The sequence below is a fragment of the Stegostoma tigrinum genome, chromosome 2, assembly GCF_030684315.1.
Source record: "Stegostoma tigrinum isolate sSteTig4 chromosome 2, sSteTig4.hap1, whole genome shotgun sequence".
Taxonomy (NCBI): Eukaryota; Metazoa; Chordata; class Chondrichthyes; order Orectolobiformes; family Stegostomatidae; genus Stegostoma; species Stegostoma tigrinum.
In genome coordinates this window covers 23348806-23375864 of record NC_081355.1, presented here as the reverse complement: position 1 = coordinate 23375864, position 27059 = coordinate 23348806, and the positions used below count along the sequence as shown (strand labels likewise).

At 42.1% G+C, this 27059-nt stretch overlaps 1 protein-coding gene across 1 annotated transcript in view; it reads left to right on the top strand.

Moving 5' to 3' along the window:
* LOC125448802 (uncharacterized) overlaps positions 1-26802 on the top strand; it is a 59794-nt gene extending 32992 nt beyond the window's left edge. The window contains exons 6-14 of the mRNA XM_059641055.1: positions 60-151; positions 1437-1558; positions 4423-4453; positions 7570-7664; positions 10929-10953; positions 11563-11667; positions 15803-15934; positions 22711-22828; positions 26523-26802. Of these exons, the coding sequence (XP_059497038.1) occupies positions 60-151; positions 1437-1558; positions 4423-4453; positions 7570-7664; positions 10929-10953; positions 11563-11667; positions 15803-15934; positions 22711-22828; positions 26523-26693 (891 nt within the window). The 3' untranslated portion in view covers positions 26694-26802. The remainder of the gene's footprint in view (positions 1-59; positions 152-1436; positions 1559-4422; positions 4454-7569; positions 7665-10928; positions 10954-11562; positions 11668-15802; positions 15935-22710; positions 22829-26522) is intronic.
* The last annotated feature ends 257 nt before the right edge of the window (positions 26803-27059 follow it).

Below are 27059 nucleotides of genomic sequence, written 5' to 3'. Positions count from 1 at the left end.
AACAAAAAAACTCCTTAATTATAATTGACGCATAAACTGTGAACACTTCTTTCAATCAGATGCCATTGCCTAATACATATGTGGAGTTTCTGCTGAAAGGACCAGAACATGGGGAGAATCCATTTCCTTTAGGACTCGAACAGTTGCTAAGGTAGACACTGTTAAACATAATAACTCATGTAATGGCAACTGTCACCAAGGTGAGTAGATTCTACAAAGTCTGTAGACTTTGTAGACAGCTTTGGCATTGAAATTTCACAATGGAATACAAATATGCAAGTGTTTGGTGAGTTAATATGAAACTTCCCAGTTAGCTTGTAGGGATTTGAACATGAAGGTTGCATCGAATGTTTATTTTAGCAGAGGAAAGTTTTCAGGTTTTTTGTTCACTTCCTTTGCTTTGCCACAAGTATAGTATTTGTTTGTGTGACACGATGTAACAGTCAATGTTCCCTCAAACCTTTGCTACCTGTGCACAACTAACTTGCCGCACTGCTCAGTCTCTTTAAGACAGATGTGATGTCATGCAAGTACGTGTCATTATTGTCTTCTGGTTCACATGTTAGAAATAATCATACTTTTTACTCAGAAAGCTTTATATCTTTATTGGATTAACATGTCTTGCCATGCAGCCTATTCTGATGAGTGCTTTTTGACTGGTATCCTATCACAGAAGACTCAGAAGTGCAACCATGAATATGGTCCCCAGGAACATTTACACATTAGTTCCCCACTAAATAGTTGCTAGTTCTTTACAGAATAATATAACAACATATAAAATCTTTCCTCAAAATGTCATGCTGCCCAATCATTTCTTTTTTGCTTAAAAAGAGAGTCTTTATAGAGTATTCTTTTCTAAAAGAAATATTATTCATGGTATTGACTGTATGATGAGATGTTGTACTTCAATGTTGTTCATTTGGGTGTTTCTTGTATGCAGTGTCAAGCTGCACAGAAGATAGACTCAGCAGCTGTCTGTGTTCCCTCCAGTTAAAAAAAAATACATGAATTCTAAAGAAAGCCAGTTTATTTTTCCTTCAGCAGCTGCTGTGACTTTTCATTAATAAGTCGGAGAACTTCTACAGTTGTGAACCAATCACCCTGTGCATCCTGTAAACAACTGAAAGTATTCAGAGAAGAAAAATTGAGAATTAGCATTCCAACTGGCACAACAATCATCTCAGCAAACCCTATCAACAGGAAGCATTGAACTGTCTTTCCCTCACCCATAACATTCTCTGTAGTTTAAATTGCTTCATTGTGGTTTCAATCCCTGTATGGCTGAGTTAATTTTACTTCTAAACCCCCAAACTTGGTCATAAAATAAAATGTTCATGATACTACATGAGTATTCTGTATGCTGGTTTTAAAGTGTAGATATATGTATTTTGAAGTTTAAATACGTAACATTAAGTTTTCTTAAAAAATTATTACAGGATTAGCCGTCAAAAGATGAGCAAATGTTACCCATCGATGCTATTGACTCCAAAGGAATTGAGGACTCGCGATCTTGCATGGAAGACATTTCTCTGCGATGATAATAAATTACCCAGTTCAGGTACTGAGTTGAAAAATAAACTTGCAGAATGACATTGTCAGAAACAAGCTATGTAGTAAGGAAGAGAATTTCAAGTTTTTGTTTGTAATACGTTTCTGTGTTTCCTTTGGAAGTTAAATTTATGTGGACACATGTATTGTTAGTTCTGTGTGCACAGTTAGTCTATTTCCAGTTAGCAGCTGAAGAGGATGCCTATTTTATTAATTTGGGGGGTGTGGGTGTTGCTAGCTGGTTGAGCATTTATTGCACATTTCTAGTTGCCCTTGTGAAGGTGCTGCTGAGCTGAAGTCTTGAACATCTGCGGACCATTATGTATAGATACGCTCACAGTACTGGTAGTGAGGGAATTCCAGGATATTGACCTGGTAACACTTCAAGAACAACAATATGTTTCTGTGTCAATATGGCAAGTGACCTGTAGGGGAGATTGCAGATGGTGGTGTTCCCATGTATCTGCTAACCTTGTATTCCAGGTAGTCCTGGTTTGGGTTTGAAGGGTACTGTCTAAGGAGGTTTTGATGAGTGGGGAGGGGAGTTACTCACTACAGGATTCTCAGCCTCAGACTTGCTCCTGTAGACACAGTACTTATATGGCTAGTCCAGTTCAGATTCTGGTCAATGGTAAATTTCAGTGTGTTCCTAGTTGGTGATTCAGTGATAGCACACCATTGAATGTGAAGGGGTGATAGTTAGATTCTATATTGTTGGAGATGGTCATTTCCCGGAACTTTTGTGGCACCAGTCTTATTGGATACTGTTAGTTCAAGCCTGAATATTGTCCAGGTCTTGCTGCATTTGGGCATAGATTGCGTCAGTATCTGAGGTGTCACGACTCAACATTGTGCAATCATGAGCGAACATCCCCATTCCTGACCTCAAGTTCATTGGTGAAGTATTTGATGATTGGCCTAGGACTTTACCCTGAAGGACTCTGCAAAGATGTCCTGGAGTTGCGATCACTGACCTCTAACATCTTCCTATGTGCCAGGGAATGGCTCCAACTAGTGGCAAGCTTTCCCTCTGATGTCTGTTGATTCCATTTTTGCCCAGGTTCCTTTCGCCAGGGATCCTGGATGCTATAATCTGCCAAATGCGTCCTTGATGACAAGGACAGTCACTTTCATCTTCTCTCTGGAGATGAACAAAAGAGCTCATGTTTGAATCAAGACTGTAATAAGGTCAGAGATTTAACTATAAAGCTGCTGTCTCATTTTTGGTTCTGACAACATGCACATTCAGAGCAAAAGCAAAAAATCTTCTTCCCTCTTACAACTTCAGGACATCCCATAAATTTTAGAACCAATAAAAACAAAGCTACCTAAGATACATATGACAAAAGCAACTTGAAAATATGACTTATTTAACTTAATATAGCAGACGTGCAAAATCATTGTTCCTCTCTGTACTTACATTTTAAATAACCATTTCTATTTGCAAGAATTTGGTTATGAATCATATATGTCTGCAGTGCACAAAGAACTGATTTCAGAACAGCCATTTCTCAATATCAGGTCAACAGTTGGGCACTTTTACTGAGGGATCTTGAATGCAATGACTTGAGAATTGGGGCCTTAAGATTAATTTCCTTGGAATAAATCATAAAGCATGCTGTTGGAATGTATTGCAGACTGGTCAATAAAAGCCATAAATTGAAACTATCTTTAACATGTGTGCCCAACATATTCTGAAGAATTATAGATTTCTTCTCAAGGAATTGTAAACCTGTACTTTTTCACTCTGGCTAGATTCTGACTCATGAGCACCATCATTTGTTTCTGACATATGCAATTTGAAGAGTTCCAAAGTGGAGAACTTGCATTTCTTCGTTTAGATACCTTCCTCATCTTCATGAAATTTCGTAGGTGCTTAAATCAGTCACAACTTAATTCTGAAAATTCAGAAAGGCTGAGTAACTGTCAGTCTGTTCTGCCTCTTGAGATAGTAGGAACTGCAGATGCTGAGAATCTGAGATAACAAGGTATAGATTTGGATGAACACAGCAGGCCGAGCAGGAAAGCTGACGTTTCGGGCCTAGACCCTTCTTCAGAAATGTCAACTTTCCTGCTCCTCTGATGCTGCTTGGCCTGCTTTGTTCATCCTGCTCTACACCTTGTTATCTCTGGTGCTCAAGGGGCCTTGTTCCTACTTTGTCTGTCCACCACTATAAGGAGCACATGGCCAGAGCAATGGAAATACAAGTCCAAGGATATACCCAGCTGCTACTGACTGTTCTGCCAGATCTGGAACTCTGTGGATGTTGCCAGCCCCTGCGTGGAGGAAGACATTCATTCATGTGCTTGGAAACACAGCTGAACTTGTGGCTTGAATGGATCCCTCTATCATTCCTGTAAGGATGTGTAAAGCCTCTGACATCTCTGCCAGTTGCTGTCCTTCCTGTCTCCAGCAGGTTACTTGCTGCTCTTCCCTCTTTCCCATTCATGGTGTGGATTTATTTACAAATGCTTGGGACCTTGGCCAAATGTAATCACAGCCATGTTTCCAATAAGGTGACAGTCTCTGTGCTGATGAAAGTGCATGGGAATGATCTAATAGTAGTTAAGAAAGGACCGGGGAATGCAATGTGGAGTAGTGTGTCATTATCCACTTTTCAAAGAAAATACTGAGGCAGAATATTTTGATTTAAATGTTGAGAGACTGGGAAGATTTGTGTTCATAGGAATCTGAATAACCTTGTGTACAAATAAGAGAAGGTTAACATATGGATGCAGCAAGCAATTTAGAAAACAAATGGTAGGTTAGCATTACAAAGTGTATCAAAGTAAAGAAACCTGTGTGAAAACATTACTTTCATTTGAACGTTTTGGAAGATAATACAGTATTAATTTGAATTTCTTTTTACTCAGCTGAATGTCGTAGAACATCACAAGGGCTTAGGTAAGAATACTTTTTGAAGTAGTTGAAATTCTATGTTAACCAACAGTTTTTGATTTTTTTTTGCTTCTGTTTTACAAAACTAAAACTTTTCTTGAAGTAAAATGGGCTAGAATGTTCTGCTTGTGGAGAATCCAGGTATATCTTTTGATGCTCTGAATCTATTTAGACTGATTTCCTGGGGATTTTGCATTGCACAACCCCCAGAACCTGCAAGAGAGTCGACCTGAGAAGGGAATGGAGATTGGCTAGAGATGGCCTCGGATCTCTTGTGAGGCCAGCAGCCTTTGCAATACCTGAGCACGCTGTATGTTTTAAGTGTTGGAGCCTGTGCGGCTCATTTTCCCAAGACCAGTTCTATAAACTTGTGGCCCACTAACTTTTAAATGCCCTCTAGGACCTACATTTTGGATGCCAGGAACTAACGCCTCTTGTGTTCAGCATTGCTGCAATGAAAATTGAAGGAACCACGTTATCCAACTCATTCTCATATTATGCACGTAACAAATCACCTTCCCATTTTTGGACAGATATTTAAAGAGACTGACATTGCAGATGATAGGGTGCATTGGATTAATTGGTAGCTGCCGTCTCAATTAACCCTGTTATAATCAGTCAGGAGCCCTGGGAAAGAAGCCAGTGATAGTAGGTGAAAGGAAACAAGGACTTTCAATATGAGACTGCAGGAAACTTTCCAATATCTCATGGGTAACGAGTCTCCTGATCAGTTGCATCCGGCACTATAAATATATAGCCAAGTTAGATGGACATTGATCCTTTGCAAAATAAAAACCGAAAGAAATGTGGTTGCTTGAAATCAAAAACAAAACAGAACAGAAATTGCTGGAAACGACCAGCAGGTCTGGCAGCATCGAAGAGAAATCTGAGTTAATGTTTCGAGGCCAGTGACCCTTCCTCTGAACTATGGTGCCTGGTATTTCCTTCTATTGCGCCTCTTTAGCAACATCATCATCTGAAAGCACAGCACCAGGTTCTACATTTATGATAAAAACTGAAAGAACTGTGGATGCAGTAAATCAGGAACATAAATAAAGTTGCTGGAAAAGCTCAGCAGGTCTGGCAGCATTTGTGAAGGAAAAAACAGAGTTAACGTTTCGGGTCTAGTTTTGAGGAAGGGTCACCGGACCCAAAATGTTAACTGTTGTTTTTTCCTTCACAGATGCTGCCAGACCTGCTGAGCTTTTCCAGCAACTTTGTTTTTGTTCCTGCGAAAAAATGTTTTGACTTTCCCTGTCTCCTTACAACCTGCAGCCTACTTGCAGGATTTATGATTTAATTTCTGTATCTACATAATGTGGTGAGAAATATTTCACAGCATTTGTTAAAAAAAAGTATACTAGATTCAGTTTTACTTCTGCAAGGCTCTTCTTTGCTGTTATGTGACATACTATTGTAAAGAATTAAAAACAATTCCTGCCATCTACTACAAACTAACACAACAGAATTTAGGTGGCTTTGAAATAAAAGGTAAAGTCATCATATCCTTACCAGACCATAGGGCTGTTCTCTGTCTAAGAGAGTGACAGCTGGTGGTGGTTTAACTTGAAGGCACTATGATTCAGGTGAGGGGAAACATAAGGGAGTCCTTCATGGTAACCTCAGCTAATGTAAGAATTGAACCCCACTGTTGGTACAGCTTTGCATCCAGTTCTGAGGAAGGGCCAGCGGACCCAAAATGCTAACTCTGTATTTTCCTTCACAGATACTGCCAGACCTGCTGAGCTTTTCCAGCAACTTTGTTTTTGTTCTACATTTATGTTGACAACATCCGATCTTCTTTCACCTTACTTAACTCTGTTGTCATGGGTCAGGGCTCTGAAAGGATTAATGTTGGAGACTGTATATTAAATGAGTGAGCTAGAAGTGCAGAATAGCCTACTGTTCTAATTTAAGGAGGGAAGGGATGGCCTCATGGTGCTATCACTGGATATTTGATCCAGATAATGTCCTGGGAACCCAGGTTCAAACCCTGACACAGTAGGTGGTAGAATTTGAATTCAATCTTTAAAAAAAATCTGGGATTAAGAATCTAATGATGACCATGCATCAGTTGTCAATTATCAGGAAAAACCCATCTGTTTCTCTAATGTCCTTTAGGGAAGGAAACTGCCATCCTTACCTGGTCTGGCCTACATGTGACTCCAGACCCACAGCAATGTGGTTGACTCTTAACTGCTCTGTGGGCAATTAGGGATGGGCAATAAATGCTGCCTGAACAGCAACACGCTCATCCAGTTAATGAATAAAAAAAAACTTTGTATGTTTGAACATATCTCTGGTCTTAAGTGAATAAATATGAAGAGCCCATTGCTGACAGAAATGATAATGGGACAATTTTAGGAAACCATATTCACAATAAGGAGACATTTCAACAAGAGCATTTATCAGGAAATCATGCACGTTTCCTACAATTCTTCGCCTATTAAAATAGGAGGAAAAGCAGAATAAACCAAATCTGAATTCCCTGATTAAACACAAAATACTGCAGATGCTGGAAATCTGAAACAAATACTGAAATGCTGGAGAAATTAACAGATCGGGTAGCATGTGGATAACAAAATGTAGAGCTGGATGAACACAGCAGGCCAAGCAGCATCTTAGGAGCAGAAAAGCTGACGTTTCAGGCCTAGACCCTTCATCAGAAAATCTAGACCCGAAATGTCAGCTTTTGTGCTCCTGAGATGCTGCTTGGCCTGCTGTGTTCATCCAGCTCTACATTTTGTTATCTCGGATTCCCCAGCATCTGCAGTTCCTATTATCTCAGATCTGGTAGCAAATTACATACCAGAGTCATGGCAGATTCAGAACAAAAACTGTTTCTAAGTCATATCAGACTCAACTTGTTTACTGTTTCTCTCTCCATGGATGCTACCAGTCCTGCTGAGTTTCTCCAGCATTTAGCTGTTTCTGAAATTTCCTGGTTTGCTGAGCAGTGAGGGTGTCCGATGGAACATACATCTGTAAAACAGCCTTTGGATAGGTGGCATGACAAAAATGTATGCTGTCAAAGAAAATTAGCAGGCAGGAGAAGTGATTTTGTTTTTGCTTTCAGGTTATGGGATACTGATCTCTCAATGTGTGTTTTAACATCTCCCTAGCATGACGGCAGCATCATTGAAATCAGAGTTAACTGAAACTGAAGTTGCAGTGTTTGAACTTCCACCGTGGTTAGCACTCATTGAAGCCAAGAACAGTAAGTGGAATCATTTCAAAAATACTGTTGAGTGTAAACATATTGGCCCTGAAAATCCACAGGTCACTATCACTTTATGCCAGTATCATACCTATCAGCACCCATTTACTGGTGTTGCAGTTGGAGGGCATCTCAGTAGTACTGAGCCAACAGGCACCTACGCTACATAAATGTATTCTATACTTCTGTACCTTCCAGCACCCACAATAGATAATAGACAATAGGTGCAGGAGTAGGCCATTCGGCCCTTTGAGCCAGCACCACCATTCAGTATGATCATGGCTGATCATCCACAATCAGTATCCTGTTCCTGCCTTATCCCCATAACCCTTGATTCCACTATCTTTAAGAGGTATCTATCTCTTTTTTGAAACTATCCAGAGACTTGGCCTCCACTGCCTTCTGGGGCAGAGCATTCCATATATCCACCACTCTCTGGGTGAAGAGACACCCACCCGTCATTGGTTGGGAATTTCCTGCCACATCCATGGGTATTAAGCAAACATTCCGTTAGTGTTTATTTAAGGGAACTGTTCAAAATTTAAAAAAAATTTTAAGTGTTCCTTTTCTTTCAAAACCTAATTGTTTATCTTGCAACTAACACACCCCAATGCTCTACCGCCACCTCCCCCCCTACCCCCAACCCACCCACCACCACCACCCAGCTGGGCCTTACATTTGTATTTCTGAAGGACAGCGTGCCTCATCTCATTTTGCACAGTTACATTGAGTCTCTTTCAGGCTTTTGTAGCGTGGGAATCCCAAATCCACTAGCGTGACTTGCTTCATTGCGCAATGGATACAGAACATATCCTTTACAATGCTGACTGCTATCTGGCTAATTTGTGGGACCCAGGGTAACTGGGCCCTGAATATTTTCGAAGTTGTTTTTACCAACTGCGCCTGTCAGCTGAAACTCTGACAAAGGAATTTGGCTCCTTTTGCAACTGAATCTATAGTACATTTCAAATTTAAAAACATGAATAGGGTGAATGAATTACTTTCCCACAAACCCTTGTATTTCAAAATAAATAGCCTTCAAGTAGAGTGGTGGGGAAATTCCCTGGGGATTCTCCTACTCTATGTAGGTTCCTTCAGTGATACCTCTGAAGAATTTCATGACCTCCCACTTGCTCTGCAATCTATCTTGGTCTAGTCATTTGAAATTGATCAGTTTTGCTCAATTTCTTTTTAACTCCATGGCTAATATTAGTGAACAGCAGAAAACTGCTAAACCTTGTTTGTGATGTTTACCCAGGAGATCCAACGTATAAGCATGCAGCAGAAGTAAACAACCAAGCTCCCTGCTCTACCATTCGGTAGAACATGTCTGTTCTTATTAATCCACATTCCTACCTTTCACCCTCTTGCTAAACAAGGATCTATCAAATTCTGCCTTTAAAGAGAGTTTCAAATGTTAATGAGCTTATGCAAGAAAAAGAACTCATCTCTGTTGTAAATGGGTGAACCCAGATTTTTAAACAGCGATTCTCAGTTTAAGAGTGAGCAGGTTTTCTATATCCACCCTATTGAGACTCCTCAGGATTTTATACTTCAATCAAGCTGGCTCTTACCCTTCTAAACACCAATGGATACAAACCTAATCTGTCCACGCTTGCTTCATAAGGCAGCCTGTCTATTCCAGGTATTAGTCTAGTAAACCTTCTTTGAACTACTTCTAATACAGTCACTGCTTCCTCAAATACATACTCCAATTTTGAATGCAGTACTCCAGATATGGTCATAGCAATGCCCTGCATAACAAAGGCAGAACCTCACTATTTTTGTACTTAATTTTACTTATAATAAAAAATGATATTTAATTTAGCTTTCTTAATTACTTGCATAGTAATCTTTCCTGATTCACGCACTAGGATACCCAGATCCCTCTGCATCTCAGAACTCTGCAATCTTCCACCATTTAGTTAATGTATTATTTATTGGTATTTTACTATTCTTTATAATTTTGACATTTTTCCATGTTATACTGTATTTGTCAGTTCTTTACCCACTCACTGAACAGATCTTTGTCCCTTTTATAGCCTCCTTATGTACTGCTCACAAGCAGTAATGTCTTTTTGAAAGCACTAAGGAAGGTCACATGATAAGCATAACATTCAAGCCACTCCTGCCTTTCAGGGCTCTGTTTCAAAAGATCGTTCAGAAGTATTTGATTGCCGTTTCCTTGAGTAGCATCAAGGTAGCTAAATATATTCTGTTCGTATTTCTCAAAGCTGCTAATCAACTATTCTTAACTACTTGCCTGACCTTTTGCTGGCCTATCAATTGACTACGGACGGATCTCCTTTAATGGAATACTCTGAAGCGATATCACAATTCTTGTGACTGCATTCATATGTTCCCTTCTCCTGCTTCCTTGATTTGGGCTGTCACAAGATTGGAGAATATCATCAAAGAACTCCTAAAGCATTGGTTTTAGACCCAGTTCACGGTTCAATTTACTGGTTTCTGTTCGTAGGCTCAGTCACTTCCTCTGTTTAATTTACACAAACTATAACACAATCTTTTCAGGTCATGTGTCTTGCACATTGGAGGATCCTTTTCAAGATCCGGTAAGTTGATGACAACATTCCTTGCTATACCAACAGTTTGAATTCAAGATTCACCATCTGGCTGTTGGATTCCATATCATTACGAATCTATATATACGGAGATCCAATTTGGACGTACCTTGTGACTGTTCTTTAAACTTATCCGACTTAGTCCAGAGATAGTATGAACTGCAGATGCTGGAGAATCTGAGATAACAAGGTGTAGAGCTGGATGAACACAGCAGGCCAAGCAGCATCAGAGGAGCAGGAAGGCTGATGTTTTCTGAAGAAGTGCCTAGGCCCGAAATGTCAGCCTTCCTGCTCCTCTGATGCTGTTTGGCCTGCTGTGTTCATCCAGCTCTACACCTTGTTATCCCAACTTAGTCCAGCTTTTGTTTTACCATTTCCAAATGATAATCTTGTGCTCTTGCTGTCACAGTGTTTGCCTCCTCCAGTCATGTAACTATGGGAATGGTCTAGAGTAGAACAGAGTAGAAAAATGATCAGCCCACTATGCATGATATTATTTCTTAAAAGACATTGTTTTCAGGTGTTTCCCCATCGCTCATCAAATGAAAATGTGTCTTGATTGTGGATATTATGCATCGTTCAAATATAAGCCTATAACCATATACAGTAAATAAGCTGACATTACTTTTTATCTCGCGTTCAGTTTTAAAAGTTTAATTTTACATTTTCTTTTTAAATCTAGCTACAGAACTGCGCTTTCGACAGAAGTGAGTATTCATTTGTTGACTGGCTTATGCGTTTGGATGTCTAAAACATATAATCATAGGTTATTAAACTTTGCAATTGCAAATACACCTGATGAATCGTGTAATCCAGCAATTACTGGTACTAGAATCAATGTGCAAATAAGCCATTGGCCTATTGTGTCACTTTTTGTCACACTGCTGCTTCATTCCTATTTTTTTTGTGACATCCATAGATTTTTAAATTGTACCCAGTCACTCAAAATCTAGATCATCAAGATTTATCAAAGAAAGCAGACTCCTCGAGACTTTTTCTCCAGTTCGAAAACAACACCATGGCTTTCTGTTTTCTGTCATCAGCTAATTTCATATCCTTTCTGCCACTGTCCCTTTTTATTCCAATAAATTTAACATTAGTTCCATATCTATTATATTACATTTTATCTAAACTACATGGAAGTCATAGATTTGTTGCTTGATGAATGGGTCACTTCTTTGTGCGACCTTATTGCCATAGAAACAAACCATAAATTAAACAATTTCCTTTGGATGAGGAAGGTGGTAATGGTAAGTGGTGTGGGATGCAAGGACACACTTCCAATTTTGGTTTACTCATTTTATTTTCTTGTTTAGATTAAGAGAGAGCAAAGATACAATTCAAACTTTGAAAGCAACATTTGCAAATTTACAGAAAACCATGGCCAAGCTGACCCAGAGGAGAATACTGTTAAAAAAGGAGTAAGTGCAATACAGACGATTTCAAACCTCATTCCTACATAACTAGCAAACTGACATCTCCAGTTAGATCAAATTTAAAATAAACCTCCATCAACACTGTTCAAACTCTCTGCTTTATCCCCAAACATCAGTGTTATATTTTTTTCCATTTCCTTGAGGTATCTCTGATTGTATTTGTCTATCTGAATCAAAATTATGAATTGCTTTGTGTTATGGAACTGAATCCACTAGGAATCCAATTGATACATAAAAGCTAGAAAATCAGTTCCACAAGATTTTTTCATGGCTAGATTTAAACCCAAGCTGCCAAGGTATAAGAACCTAATCATTCAACTTTGTCGTGTTATATGGACAAAAGAATTGTTATCTTAAGAAATGTAAGTTTTAGTTTTATTGTAGGTTTTCAGCAAGTCCCATGTGTTTTCAACATTTAGTTCAACTATCTTTGATAGAGTCTTCAGTTCTCAATCAGAAAATGGAACACTGTACCGAGGAAAACACTTAAAAAAAAAGAGAAATTTTATTGGGAAGAACAGAAAATTTCCTGAATACCAATAGCCACAGTGGGTACATGTGATAGCACTGTCACTTGTGCATCAGAAAGATGTTCATGTTCACGTCTAACTCCAGAAACTTGTGTATAAAATGTAGGCGTAATGTTCCAGTGCAACACCAAGGGGGCCATGCATTTCAGGAGGACCCTTCTTTCAGAGGAAGTGTTAAACTGAAACCCTGTATTCCCTTGGAGATTCACAGAAAAGTTCCTCAGGCACTTTGTGGAGAAGAAGGAGAAGCATGTTATGAAGCTTGAAAGGGTTCAGAAAAGTTTTGCAAGGAAATGGACAGGATTGGAGAGGGGTTTGAGCTATAGGGAAAGGCTGAATAGACTGGGGCTATTTTCCCTGGAGTTTCAGAGGCTCATGGGTGACACTTATAGAGATTTATGAAATGGCAGAGCGGCAGGGTGGCTCAGCAGTTAGCACTGCTGTCTCTCAGTGCCAGGGACCGGGTTTGATTCCACCCTCGGGCAACTGTCTGTATGGAGTTTGTACATTCTCTCCATGTCTGCATTCAGTTCCTCCCACAGTTCACAGATGTGCAAGTTAGGTGGATTGGCCATGCTAAATTGCTCACAGTGTCCAGGGATATGCAGGGTTAGACATGGGAAATGCACGGTTACAGGGATAGTGTGGGTGTAATGCTCTTTGGAAAGTTGGTGTGGATCTGTTGGGCCAATTGACCTGTTTCTGCACTGTAGGGACTCTTTAAAAAAAATGGCCAATTCTCCGATGCTGGCACAGAATTTCCTGTCCCATGAGGCTAATCTTCCAGTAAATCAAAGGGTTGAAAATATGCTCAATTTGCACTGTGCTGTGACTTGTGCATTTTCTGGAGTACAGAATAGCTGTCTGATAAAACCTTCATGCATGCTAATGAGATTCACATATGAGAAACACAGCCAATGCAACATATTCTGTTGTTTACCCAATTAAGCAGAGTAAAAGCATCTCACATGGTTGAATGTTCCAAGGCAACAGAGGTACAAGAAGTGGTGTTGGCACTGAGGCCTGTGTATGGTTCCCCTGGCATTACTCTACTCATGTGTCACAAGTCAAGAAGAGATTTTCGACATCTGTAGATATTGTCTTTTGCCCACTACAACTGAAGCATGTTCCAATTCTGGCCCGACTCCCTGACAGAGGCTTGGAAAGCAACCTCTCGAATGCATTTAATCATCGGGGCCGGAAAAATGCTGAACGTGAGGGACATATCCAGCACAGCCATTGTTATGACTCCCAATCCAAATGCTTGCACGTTTCTCTTGTCAAGCTTGGCAATGTTAACACAATTGAAAACTTGGAAAACTTGAAAATCATTACACCATTAGAAAGGAACCTTGCATTTATGTAGCACTTTTTACTGTTACAGGATATCTCAAAGCATTTGATAGCCAATGATGTGCTTTTGCAATGTCTTCCTTGTTTTTATGTAGGAAATGCCACTCTGCACACAGCAAACTGCTCTAAACAGTATTGTGATATTGACCAGGTAATTTGTTCTTGTAATATTGATTCTGGGACATCTGTGACTTATTCTCCCTGACTTTAAGTGTGAAGAAAACTGTGGTAACAGGACAAGGCAGTCCATCTCTGCCACTGGTCATGCTAAATAACACCCCACTAGAAACCCTGTTACCTCAGGCCTGTAGTGGCAGACTAACACCTCGATGCAGAACTGGATCCTCACATGAGATACACAGCTACTACCTTTTGCCAACTAGTGCTGACTCTTAGAACCAAGCTAATGATTTATTTGTAAGGTCTGTTTCTCAACACCTTGTTATATGGCTGTGAAACGTGGACAACTTAGAGCTATGAAGAAATAAAGCCGAGGAATTTTCATCTCACCTGTGTGCAGTACGTAGAGTATATCCTGCCAGGCCAAAAACACAGATAGGTAGTTCTTTTGAAGACACGGCTCTCAGGTTTGTTAGCGTGCATCAGACGGAGGCCCAGGTGTGTCTGTGGGTGTCCAACATCCAATTTCCGGGATGCTTGTGGATGTCGTTTGAAAGCCCTAGACGTCACTGATCAGACCTTGCAGTTATTCGTTGACCCCTCCAGTGAGCTCATGTGCACCATCTCCATGGCTACAGTGGCTGGGTAACAGGCACCAATGCCAACAGCTGTAATTCAAAATGGCACCTTCTGTATGGAATGTGTCTGCACCATAGGAATAAACTCGATCTGAAATGGAGTGTTCACTCCTTGCCCTTCATCATCTCACCTGGTTGGAAGATAGACAATCGAGGGCTAATTAATTGGTCAGTTCAATGTGGGTATCTCGCCTGACACAGTTGCTATGGATTGTTTGGCATCCACCGTTAAAGGTGGTTGAGCCTTTGGTTTAACATTTCATCTGAAAGACAACACCTCTAACCGTGATAATAAAATGTGAGGCTGGATGAACACAGCAGGCCAAGCAGCATCTCAGGAGCACAAAAGCTGACGTTTCGGGCCTAGACCCTTCATCCTAGACTCTTCATCTCTGATACTATTCCACCTCTAACCGTGAGGTCCTCTCTTAGTACTGACATGGAGTGTCTGTCTTGACCTCTGCGCTCAAGCCATAGAGTGGCACCTTGATTTGGATCTCCATTTGCAGGGATCCTCCCAGCCAATTCAGGAGGAATGCTGCATGCCTATTGACATCAATTGAAAATCACGTTGGGAGGCCCACAGACATCTAAGGGAGATCTCTTGGTTTCAGCAGCTGGATCGTGTGTAAACAGACAAGTTGAAAAACCAAGCCCTCCCAGAAAACTAGCAATTTTTATTTATTCAGTCAGCAGATCGAAGTAAGAAGACTTTCTATCCCATGAGAAAAAGACACTTTAAGATGTAAAGAGATGGTAGGAACTGCTGATGCTGGAGAATCTGACATAACAAGGTGTAGAGCTGGATGAACACAGCGGGCCAAGCAGCATCAGAGAAGCAGAAAAGCTGACGTTTCGGGTCTAGACCCTTCTTCAGAAATGGGGAAGGGGAAGGGGATTCTGAAATAAATAGGGAGAGAGGGGGAGGTGGATAGAGGAGAAGATACGTGGAGAAGAGACAGACAGGTCAAAGAGGCGGGGTTGGAGCCAGTAAAGGTGAGTCTAGGTGGGGAGTTAGGGAGGGGGTAGGTCAGTCAAGGGAGGACAGACAGGTCAAAGAGGCAGGATGAGGCTGGTAGGTCTGAGATGGGGGTGGGGCTTCAGGTGGAAGGAATGGATAGGTGGGAGGAAGGACAGGTTAGGGAGGCAGGGAGAAGCTGGGCGGGTTTTGGGATGCGATCGGGGGAGGGGAGATTTTAAAGCTTGTGAAGCCCACATTGGTACTATTGGGCTGCAGGGTTCCCAAGCGAAATATGAGTTGCCGTTCCTGCAACCTTTGGGTGGCATCGTTGTGGCACTGCAGGAGGCCCAGAATGGACATGTCATCCAAGGAAGGGGAGGGGAGTTGAAATGGTTTGCGACTGGGAGGCGCAGACATTTGACGCAAACCGAGTGTAGGTGTTCCGCAAAGCGGTCCCCAAGCTACACTGCTGTTTAGTGTTCTCAAAATTGATGTAAATTTTTTTCAATTTTATACAGAAATCGTAAGGTCAGAATGGATGCCATTCTACAGCTCCTCGATATTAGCCCTGAGGTGGACTTTGGAACGATGATTAATTCAATCGATCATGACACTAAAGTTTTAGAACCACCCAAGCACCCACCCCTTTGGTGAGCCTCTTCTCATGCTGATTTATTAAGCTTAATTGAAAGTATCTTGTTAAAGATTGTGAAATTTACAGCAACGTACTTGGAATCAGTAAATAATTCGCATTGTTATTATTTAATTTCATAATTGGCTTACATCACTGATCTGTAATTTTTGTTTTTAGAAAGAGCCCTCCTATTTTCAGGTAATTTGCAAGGCTTTCTGTGAAAACCAGCTCCGCAGAATGGCCACCATGAATTCTCATCCATATCCATCTGTGATCCTGTTCCATTCATCAGAAGTGGGCCTGCTGTACCTAACTGAAACAGTGAGATATGATGTGCCCACAGAACTTTTCCCACCTGTTTAAGGCATCACCATAATAGAGGTGGCGATGGTGCATTCGTTTGTGTATGCCCTCATTGGGTGTCATTTCTAGACTGCAGTTATTAAGGCATATTTAAAGGTTGAAAACAAAAAATTGCTAAGAATTTAAAGGGAGCACCAAATAATGAAATAATGGATATTCCTCTGACTATGCCACTGTTCCTCTATTGTAAGAATTTGGATCAGGGAAGGATGGAAGATGGAAAGAGTGCAGTATTCTGCACACACGTATTCCATGACCCGTGGGCATCTACCTCATCGAGTAACCCGATCTTGAATGTTCTGTATGGATTTTTCTCTGTATAGGGTCTGAAAAGTCCCCATCAACCCACCAAAGCAATAAGCCAGTGATTGAGGCCTGCAGCCCATTTGATCTGTATCCTGCCTTGTTTATGGTTGTGAAGTTAACAAGAGCACTTTACCCATGAAGCATCCTGATGCATAGAAGTTATATTCATCAGTCAGGAATGCATTTGTATTGTTCATCATGCTTAGAATGTCTAAATATGTGCAGTTCTGTATCTGGTTTACCAACACCTATTGGTACTTCGGAATCCTGTTGAGGTCTTACTTACAACATAGTACAACTTAATAGTTAGGTGGTTGGTTGTGACCAATGCAGGCACGATGGGCTGAAGGGCCTTTTCTGTGCTTTGGCTCCCTATGACTCTATAGGTGGACAATGGGTTGAATTGATGCTAAAGCATTCTCACTGACATCATGATGCATAACATATATGTCCACTCCTTGCAGAAGTGCAAGACATGGGCTCAGTTGGGCTAATTATGAGCATCAAATCAATTAATGGCTGAAGGGCCTCTGGAGGTTCCAGACTGTTAATCAGATGCTTCTTTCTACAAGATTTTGGCATCTGAGGACACAAAAGAGATTAATTTTAAAAAGATTATCTTTGGTGAATCAGAAAGTGTGATTAGGGAGTAGCAGGAGACCTGTAAGCCTGTGTCTGTTCACAATTTTTAAATAAATTTGTTCAGGCGCACAAAACCTCCCCAGGGAGATCTGTAAAGAGCAGCCTGCCCACTCCAGAAGACACGTTCTCATCTGTCGAGGATGAAAATGTCAAGGCCTTGGAGGAACTCAGATAATTACACTTTTAATGGTGCCCATAAGCATAGAGTGTGGGAGTTCATGGTCTTCTCCTCCTCATCCTCCCCACGTTCTCTCTTATTCTCTGTGACTGGCCTGACAGGACAAGTGTGGCCCACCTCAATGAGTGATCATTTTAGTCAGTCACAAGAGCTGCCCAAACCCCAACTGCTAGCTACACATATACGCATCTGGGCAAAGAAACTGCACCCCCCCCACCCCACACAACCCCAACCTCCTCCGTCCACCACCAACTGCCCTGCACACCCCCTCCAAACCTCAGCACTGGCCACTATGGAGATAAGAGACTGACGATGACCTGCTCCCTGGAGCACAGAGGGACAGGTCTCCTGACTGACCGTGGCCAAAGCCCTGGAAGGATTTGGGAGGCTGCCCTTGACTAACCCTGTCTGATGGATACTCCCATGGACGCCACAGAGGAGATTCCCTCCAACTCCAGGATATGGCAGACTACTTACTGCAGATACGTTGTTTGTTTGGCAGGAATGTTCCCGTAGCATGCCATGACACGCACATTGCTGTATGACAACATGTACACTACCTCCTTTTCTCAGGACAGCTAGCATGCCCATTTGTCTAGCTGTGTAGCTGCTCAAATTAGCACAACAAGACATGTCAAAGGCAGAGGTAAGACATGCATGCTGTGGGCATGCCAGTAGGTACTAGCGAATGCAAGCTGAGAGGGCAAAAGAGCAGTCCTGCTGGACAAGCCAGTGATTCCAGAATACAATGCCAGTGCATTGGAGAAGTGCCAGGAGGGTGGCAAGGGTTCTCTGAATGTCGGATTCCATGTCTGGCTTTCTCAGCAGCCAGTTTGTTGGAAAGTTCGGTAAGATCAGAAACACAACATTAATGAGGCAAGATGGACCAGCATTAATTGCTGTCAGTTGGCAATGATATGATAGCTCGACACGACAGCTGAGACCTCTAAGATTCCACCTTTTGTGAATCCTTCCAGGTGAAAGTAAGCAACGTTGCTAACATAGGCTCATTCACTGTACAGCACTGCATAAAGGATACGTATGTTAGAAGATGGAAATTGATCGTCTTCTCACTTACTGTAGAGCAGGAGGGGGATTGAGTTTATGGCTTTCAGACAGCAAGATTATCGATGGTGCAAGTTTGGGGAATACTCAGTGATTGCATGTGAGTGGCACAGTGACCCCTATATATTACTGAGCAAATGTAAAGCATTTGCAGGAGCTACCACTCCTTTCACTGTGCAGTTTATGCACTGCCAGTCACAGAAAGGTCATGTTGTTTGCTATCCCTGCAGGAGCCATAATGCTTTCACCCCTGTGCCAGTCAGCCTTGCCCCAAATATTTGAGCTGCCGAGAATAAACCAGAAGCTGGTTGATCAGGAACTCGCTCGATGTGTGCTTCAAGCCTCTTATAGACAATAGACAGTAGGTGCTGGAGTAGGCCATTTGGCCCTTCCAGCCAGCACCACCATTCATTATGATCATGGCTGATCATCCACAATCAGTATCCTGTTCCCGCCTTAACCCCATAACCCTGGATTCCACTATCTTTAAGAGCTCTATCCATCTCTTTCTTGAGAGTATCCAGAGAGTTGGCCTCCACTGGCTTCTGGGGCAGAGCATTCCATATATCCACCACTCTCTGGGTGAAGAAGTTTTTCCTCAACTCTGTTCTAAATGGCCTATTTTTAAACTGTGTCCTCTGGTTCTGGACTCACTGATCAGCGGAAACATGCTTTCTGCCTCCAGAGTGTCCAGTCCCTTAATAATCTTATACATCTCAATCAGATCCCCTCTCATCCTTCTAAACTCAAGTGTATACAAGCCCAGTCGCTCCAATCTTTCAACATATGATAGTCCTGCCATTCCGGGAATTGACCTCGTGAACCTACGCTGCACTCCCTCAATAGCAAGAATGTCCTTCCTCAAATTTGGAGACCAAAACTGCACACAATACTCCCGGTGCAGTCTCACCAGGGCCCTACACAGCTGCAGAAGGACCTCCTTGCTCCTACACTCAATTCCTCTTGTTATGGAGGCCAGCATGCCATGAGTTTTCTTCACTGCCTGCTGTACCTGCATGCTTGCTTTCATTGACTGATGTACAAGAACACCCAGATCTCGTTGTACTTCCCCTTTACCTAACTTGACTCCATTTAGATAGTAATCTGCCTTCCTGTTCTTGCTACCAAAGTGGATAACCACACATTTATCCACATTACACTGCATCTGCCATGCATCCGTCCACTCACCTAGCCTGTCCAAGTCACCCTGTATTTTCATAACATCCTCCTCACATTTCACACTGCCACCCAGCTTTGTGTCATCAGCAAATTTGCTAATATTACTTTTAATGCCTTCGTCTTATTCACCTCTTGACCAAGCGTGGAAATGTTGGTATGAGAGCTACGAAGCACAATGCCATCAGAATTCCAAATCGATGGATCCACTGTCTGGATTGCTCAAGCCAAGCCCTGTCCAGAGCATGCCTCAGAGAATGTAGTCTCCTCTGTAACCATGAGGACACAGCCCTTGAGAGTTGAACTTCAGCTGGATTTCAGGAAGGAGAACAGCAACAGGAGGAGAAGGAAGGAGGGCAGGGAGGGACGATGATGAATGGATGATGACTGCACTTCCTATGAGCTATCGACATGTATCTATCCAGCCTGCAGTTGTTCTAAAATCTCTTCCCTGTGAGCTGCTGTTTCGTGATTCCACACTTTTCTATCTCTGATGTGGATCATCACAGGGTCCTTCTGGTCAAAGTCTGTAATCAAAGATATCACAGAAAAAAAAAATCTACCAAAGAAATTTCATTTCATTCATATGTACAATGCTCAACTTATCACTTCTGCATTCCCTTATTGCCCAATGTATAGGTATTTTTGCCAGGCATGGTATTCCTTGTTGTACTACTTTTGAGGCTTCAGCACAGTTAGTGGGGACCTGCTGACTTTCAGTGGGGAAGACAACAGATGGTCATGCGACTGTCTTGAGCAGCTCAGGCCTCCAAGGGTTGGATTTGGATGGCAGCACCTTGGCATATGTGGCAGTAGTTTTGTGAGATCTGAGTGAAAAGCAATGCAAGGGCATTTGTGAATGGCTGTTGGACAGCAGAAATGTAGTTGTCTTGACAAAGGACAGTCTGTTGTACACCACTGAACCACTGCCATTTCCTTGGTCAGCTGTGAGCACCTTCATGTCCTGTCTGAGCTTTGCTATCTGCAGCATGATAGCATCTGTCTGAACAATTTGGGTTTGTATGGCAAAAGTAGGAATGCTATGACCCTTTGAAGTCTAAGCTTCCACCGTAGCCATCAGTCAATTGTTTCTTCACTAGATTTCTCATTGCAGTTCATTTAGCCTGACGTTTTGTGAGCGGAACAGATTTTCAATGTAGCCAAAAGCATCCTGGAGCTGCAATGCCAGGGCTCCTGCCCTGAAATACGGCATCAATATTCTCACTTGAGAGACTGGTAGCTGGTTGTAGCTTCTGAAAGAGTAGTTCTAGGAAGCAACCATACATGTAAAAGAATAGCTTTTAAGCAAAATGGCCAATGCTACCAGAGTCACTTGGACAGGTTGGGTACTGTTATGGAGAGGTAGAGGATGTTGGATAGTTCCAAGAACATTTTGGGAGAGCAGAGGTTTGCATGAATTTGTCTGAAAGTGGACTCAGTGGGACTGCAAAGAAGCCGAGGCATTTAAATCCCTCAGCTCCTTATATTTTTGGAAACAGACAATTTTACAAAGCTGTAGGCCAAGGATTGGAAAATTAGGTTAGAATATCCAAGCAGTTACTTTTGACTGATGAGGACTTGATTGACCAAAGGATCTTTTCCCCATGCTGTAGACATCTAAGATTCCACAGGTAAGCAAATAATGATGGCAGTTTGACTAAACTGTCTGTTGACATAAGCCTGAGAGTTATTAGTCCAACATCATTCCACAAAAACACCAATGCAGGGAACTTTTAAGTTCTCAGTTTGATTCACAGTTTCAAATCTTTGACATGAGATGATGAAAACAAAAGTATTGTATGAAATATTGTGTACATGAATGCAATGTTCTTGATTAAGTTCTTGAAGGAATTTAAATGTTTTTGAATGGGGTTTTTAACAATGAGAGCTTTCTTTAAAATATTGAAGTCATTTGTGGACAATTAGTGTTTTATTTCATGTTAGTTTGGATCCCGAGGTCTACCAATGGGTGAGTTGGCATTGAGTATAAAAGGGCAAAGAGTGGTGGGGAGTACAGACTGGCATGAGTTGACACTGTTGCATAAGTGTCATAAAGGACCCCAGGAGATGAGTAAGGGGTAAAGTTGACATGGATAGTACGAGAAGCAACTGAAGGGAATAAATGGTGGCATGAGGTAGCACGCATAGGGGATGGGGATGTGAGGGGGAAGGATTAGGGAGCTTTTTTGTGTGATGTTGCTCTGTTGAAACTGGAAAGAAGTTTTAGATAACTGAGATGGGATTTTCTCATATTCTGCTTCAACAACTGGCAGCTTTTATTCATTTGCTGGCTGGCCAGCGTTTATTGCGCAGCCCTAGTTCTCTTGAGAAGGTGGTGGTGAGCTGCCTTCTTGAACCGCTGCAGTCTACATTCTGGGTTTGGGCCACAATGCCCTGAGGGAGGGAATTCCAGGTGTTTGACCTGGCGATGGTGAAGGAACAATGATACATTTCCAAGTTAGGATGGTGAGTGGCTTACAGGGGGACTTGCAAATGGTGGCATTTTCATGTATTTGCTGCCTTTAACCTTCTAGATGGAAATGATTGTGGATTTTGAAGGTACTGTCTGAGGATCTTTGACGAATTTGCCACAGCTCCAATGGTTGCCTCCATTCTGATTCTTGTGATGATGGCCCTGAGTGTCGTTAAAGCCTACAGCCTTGGAATGAAAATGAGAACAATCAGGAGCGCAAAGTCAGCTCTTAATGAGAGCTTCTTCCCCAATTAAGAATTTGTGTTTCTGGAGTTGAGGCGTATAATGATCATAAGAAACAAACTAAGGGGAAGTTACTGAGATATACACATTTGCAAGAGGCATACCTCATCTCGGCAACATTGTTACCATGTAACTTCCAAAAGTCAGTCCTATGCTGGAGCATCAGTTCACTTATCCCAGCAGACTTACCTTCTGACTTAACAATGCTGTATTTGTTATCAATCAAACTTTTGGATTTGTAATGACAATTTTGATTTTAAATTCAGTTTGGCTTTCTTGTAGCAAGAGTTGAAGTATTAGATACACTAACACATAGACAAACATATTTTCATCTGTGATTTTGTAGGTTCACCATACTAATGAATGAGTGCCTAGAATTTGGCACCCCAGAAGAAACCAATCCCCTGTTAGAGAAACTATCATTTTTCCACCACTTTACTGCAAGTTGTGTACCTTCTGCTGAGGTAAGATTCATTAATGATTTGAACTGAGGGAAGTAATTATACTGAAGACACATAGTGAGGACAGAGTTGACAAAGAGATCTAGACAGATTAAGAGAATGGGCTAAGTGGATGGAATACAATATGGGAAAATCTGAGGTGAAGCACATTGGCAGGAAGAATAGTGGAACTGATATTATTAAAATGGGGAAAATCTGTGGATATCTGCAGCATGGAGTCCTCATTCGTGTTCCACAAAAAGCTCCCATACCAGCTCGGTGGCTAGTAAGAAAGGCAAATATAATGTTGGCCTTTATTTCGAAGGAAATGGAGCACAAAAATAAAGAAGATTTGTTCAAACTGTACAAGACACAAGTTAGACCACAGCTAGAATATTGTGTTTGGTCCCCTTCTTCTAACGAAAGATGTGCTGCCTTTGGAGGCAGTCCACAGAAGGTTCAGCAGGGTTTTCTTACAAGGAGAATCTGAGTAGGTTGGGCCTGTGTTCATTAGATTTTAGGAGAATGAGAGGCAGCCTTATTGAAACAAATTAGATTCTTAGGAAGCTTGAATATGATAGATGCTGAGAGGTTCTCTTCTCTTGTGGATGAGGCATTCCACTCCTGCACATCTGAGATGGCCGCGTTCTTCAAGGACCGCAACTTCCCCCCCCGCAGTGGTCGAGAACACCCTTGACTGTGTCTCCCGCATTTCCTGCAGCACAACCCTCACACCCCACCCCCGCAATAACCACCCTAAGAGAATCCCCCTCGTCCTCACATACCACCCCACCAACCTCCGGATACAACGCATCATCCTCCGACACTTTCGCCATCTACAATCCAACCCCACCACCCAAGACATTTTTCCATCCCCACCCTTGTCTGCCTTCTGGAGAGACCACTCTCTCCGTGACTCCCTTGTTCGCTCCACACTCTCCTCCAACCCCACCACTCCCGGCACCTTCCCCTGCAACCGCAGGAAATGCTACACTTGCCCCCACACCACCTCCCTCACCCCTATCCCAGGCCCCAAGATGACTTTCCATATTAAGCAGATGTTCACCTGCACATCTGCCAATGTAGTATACTGTATCCACTGTACCCGATGTGGCTTCCTCTACATTGGAGAAACCAAGCGGTGGCTTGGGGACCGCTTTGCAGAACACCTCCACTCGGTTTGCAATACACAACTGCACCTCCCAGTTCCGAACCATTTTAACTCCCCCTCCCATTCTTTAGACGACATGTCCATCATGGGCCTCCTGCAGTGCCACAATGATGCCACCCGAAGGTTGCAGGCACAGTAACTCATATTCCGCTTGGGAACCCTGCAGCCCAATGGTATCAATGTGGACTTCACAAGATTTAAAATCTCCCCCTCATCCCCCACTGCATCCCAAAACCAGCCCAGTTCGTCCCCTCCCCCCCACTGCATTCCAAAACCAGCCCAGCTCGTCCCCGACTCCCTAACCTGTTCTTCCTCTCACCTATCCCCTCCTCCCACCTCAAGCTGCACCTCCATTTCGCACCTACTAACCTCATCCCGCCTCCTTGACCTGTCCATCCACCCCGGACTGATCTATCCCCTCCCCACCTCCCCACCTATACTCTACCTTCCACCCATCTTTTCCTCTATCCATCTTCAGTCCACCTCTCCCTCTCTCCCTATTTATTTCAGATCCCTCTCCCCATCCCCCTTTTCTGGTGAAGGGTCTAGGCCCGAAACGTCAGCTTTTGTGCTCCTGAGATGCTGCTTGGCCTGCTGTGTTCATCCAGCTTCACACTTTGTTAACCAGGATAAATGCAGAGTCTGGGGATAGAGTAAGAAGCTGGGTATAGGTGGGATGCCCTTTGGAGGGTTGGTGCAGATTGGATGGGCTAAACAGCCTCTTTCCACACTAAACCTTAGATGAATGCATGCAAGCTCTTTATAGAAACAATAAAATGTGTTATAGGTTGTGACACTACAAAGTTCATTTCAATTAGAGTGGGATGGTGGCTCAGTGGTTAGCACTGTTGCCTCACAGTGCCAGGGACCCAGGTTTAATTCCAGCCTTGGGAGACTGTCTGTGAGGAGTTTGCAAGTTCTCCCTGTTTCTGTGTGGGCTTGCTCTGGTTTCCTCCCACAGTCCAAAGTTGTGCAGGTTAGGTTGATAGGCCATGCTGTAGTGCCCAGGGATGTTTAGCTTAGGTGGGCTAGACATGGGAAATGCAGGGGTAGGGGAGTAGGTCCGGGTAGAATGCTTTTCAGAGGGGTAATGTGGAATTGTTGGGCTGAATGGCCTGCTAGCGAGTTTTGAGAAGATTTGTAGCTCAGGTTGAGGTTCTGGATGTGAGTTTGCTCGCTGAGCTGGAAGGTCAGTTTTCAGACGTTTCGTCACTATTCTAGGTAACATCATCAGTGAGCCTCCGACGAAGCGCTGGTGTTATGTCCCGCTTTCTATTTATCTGGTTAGGTTTCCTTGGGTTGGTGATGTCATTTCCTGTTCTTTTTCTCAGGGGATGGTAGATTGGCTCCAAATCAATGTGTTTGTTGATGGAGTTCCGGTTGGAATGCCTGCTTCCAGACTGTAGGGAATCTATGATACTGTTCTTCTTTGGTTTGGTGAGGAAGATGTTTTTCCAAAATGTAGTAAATTTTGAAAAAAGAAATAAATGCATTTAGCATATCATTCAAAAATTCTATACAGATAATCCATGTGAAGAATCCCATGACTAGATGTGTGGACTTACATTTGTCTGTTATGGCACTTTGGGAAGCTGTAATTGTGTTGAACTCCCCCCACAAATAACTCAATGTTCTTTCTTTGCTATTGTGTTTTGTTAGTAAAATTTCAACATTTTATTCCAACATTTCTGGCCTGGGACTAACACTAACTCTTCACACCAGAGTAATCTCATTCACTGTATCTGTCAGTACCTTCTCAGGAACACTGATGTGTTCAAGTTCTTCACAGGACTAACTTGATTAAAATTGAAAGTGAAACCAGAAGGTTATCTCTCATGCTCTCTCTCAGATAAGGGTATTTTCCTTAAGCTTGAAAAAATACACACATTTCAGGCCCCTCCAACAAACCTATGTGGCTCAATTATTTAATACTACAAAGGCACAAACCCATTTATCCTACAGCTAGGCTTCAAAACTGGTTTCAAAATAAATCGCCATGGATGCAAAAATGCTTACAAGTTAAAGGGATCAAGGGAATTGGGGAGAGGGGTGGGTGGAGAGCGGGACTAGAATGTTAAGCTTGATGATCAGCCATAATCATACTGAATGAGGGAGTAGGCTTGAGGGGTCAAATGCTCTGATTTTCTGTGTTAGTAATTAACTTCAGGCATTGAAAAATATCCATCAGTTTCTAACAACAAATCAGAAATCCAAGCTTAAAGTAAATAAGATTAAAACAAATAACCTATTAGTCCCATAGTTTATGTCACAGTTGTAACTATGTTTTTGCCTGACTTAATAAATAAATTAGAGAGAATAAAAATGGCACCACCAAAAAAATCAAAAAGTAGCCCTTGATAAAATCATAAGAAGAACACTCTGGAGGAAATATATGATAATAAAATGTGAGGCTGGATGAACACAGCAGGCCAAGCAGCATCTCAGGAGCACAAAAGCTGACGTTTCGGGCCTAGACCCTTCATCTGTCTGTTTTAGTCTGTATATTTCTAGTACACTGTTAAACATTTTTTGTATCTTTTCTTTCAGGAGAAGTTATGCCTTTTGGCAGTTTCCCTTCCAGCCCACCAGCTCCTTAAGCTTGCAGTTCAGGATGCTTTGCTGTTTATCGTGCAATGTATTTTCAAGTGTTCGTCAAAACACGTGAAGCAGTGGTATCAGTATAGGAAACTGCCCTTTACATTAATTTGTGGGCAGTAGAGAGGAATGCACTTTGTTGGTCAAAAGGGATGCAGATTACTGAGCACATCAAGGTGTATGGAAAAGTACACCTTTTAAATGTAATTTTTGCAATTTCACTCTGCGGGTTAAGGAGGCTTTAGCGCAACTGTGCTTGTACCATATTCTTGAATTGAAAATAAAATCTGACCTGCCCTGGATGAGATGTCAATTTTTACTGTTTATACTTTTTAGGTATGGATCGATGGCAGCTGTCACTTTCCATTACAATTGAATTTGCGTCCTGTCTCCTTTGGGCACTCGTACAGAATAAAACTGGGATAGGGCAAGTCATTGTCACTTCATGTCTAAAGTAACAGCCTTGTTTAAGAAGGGAGGGACACAGAA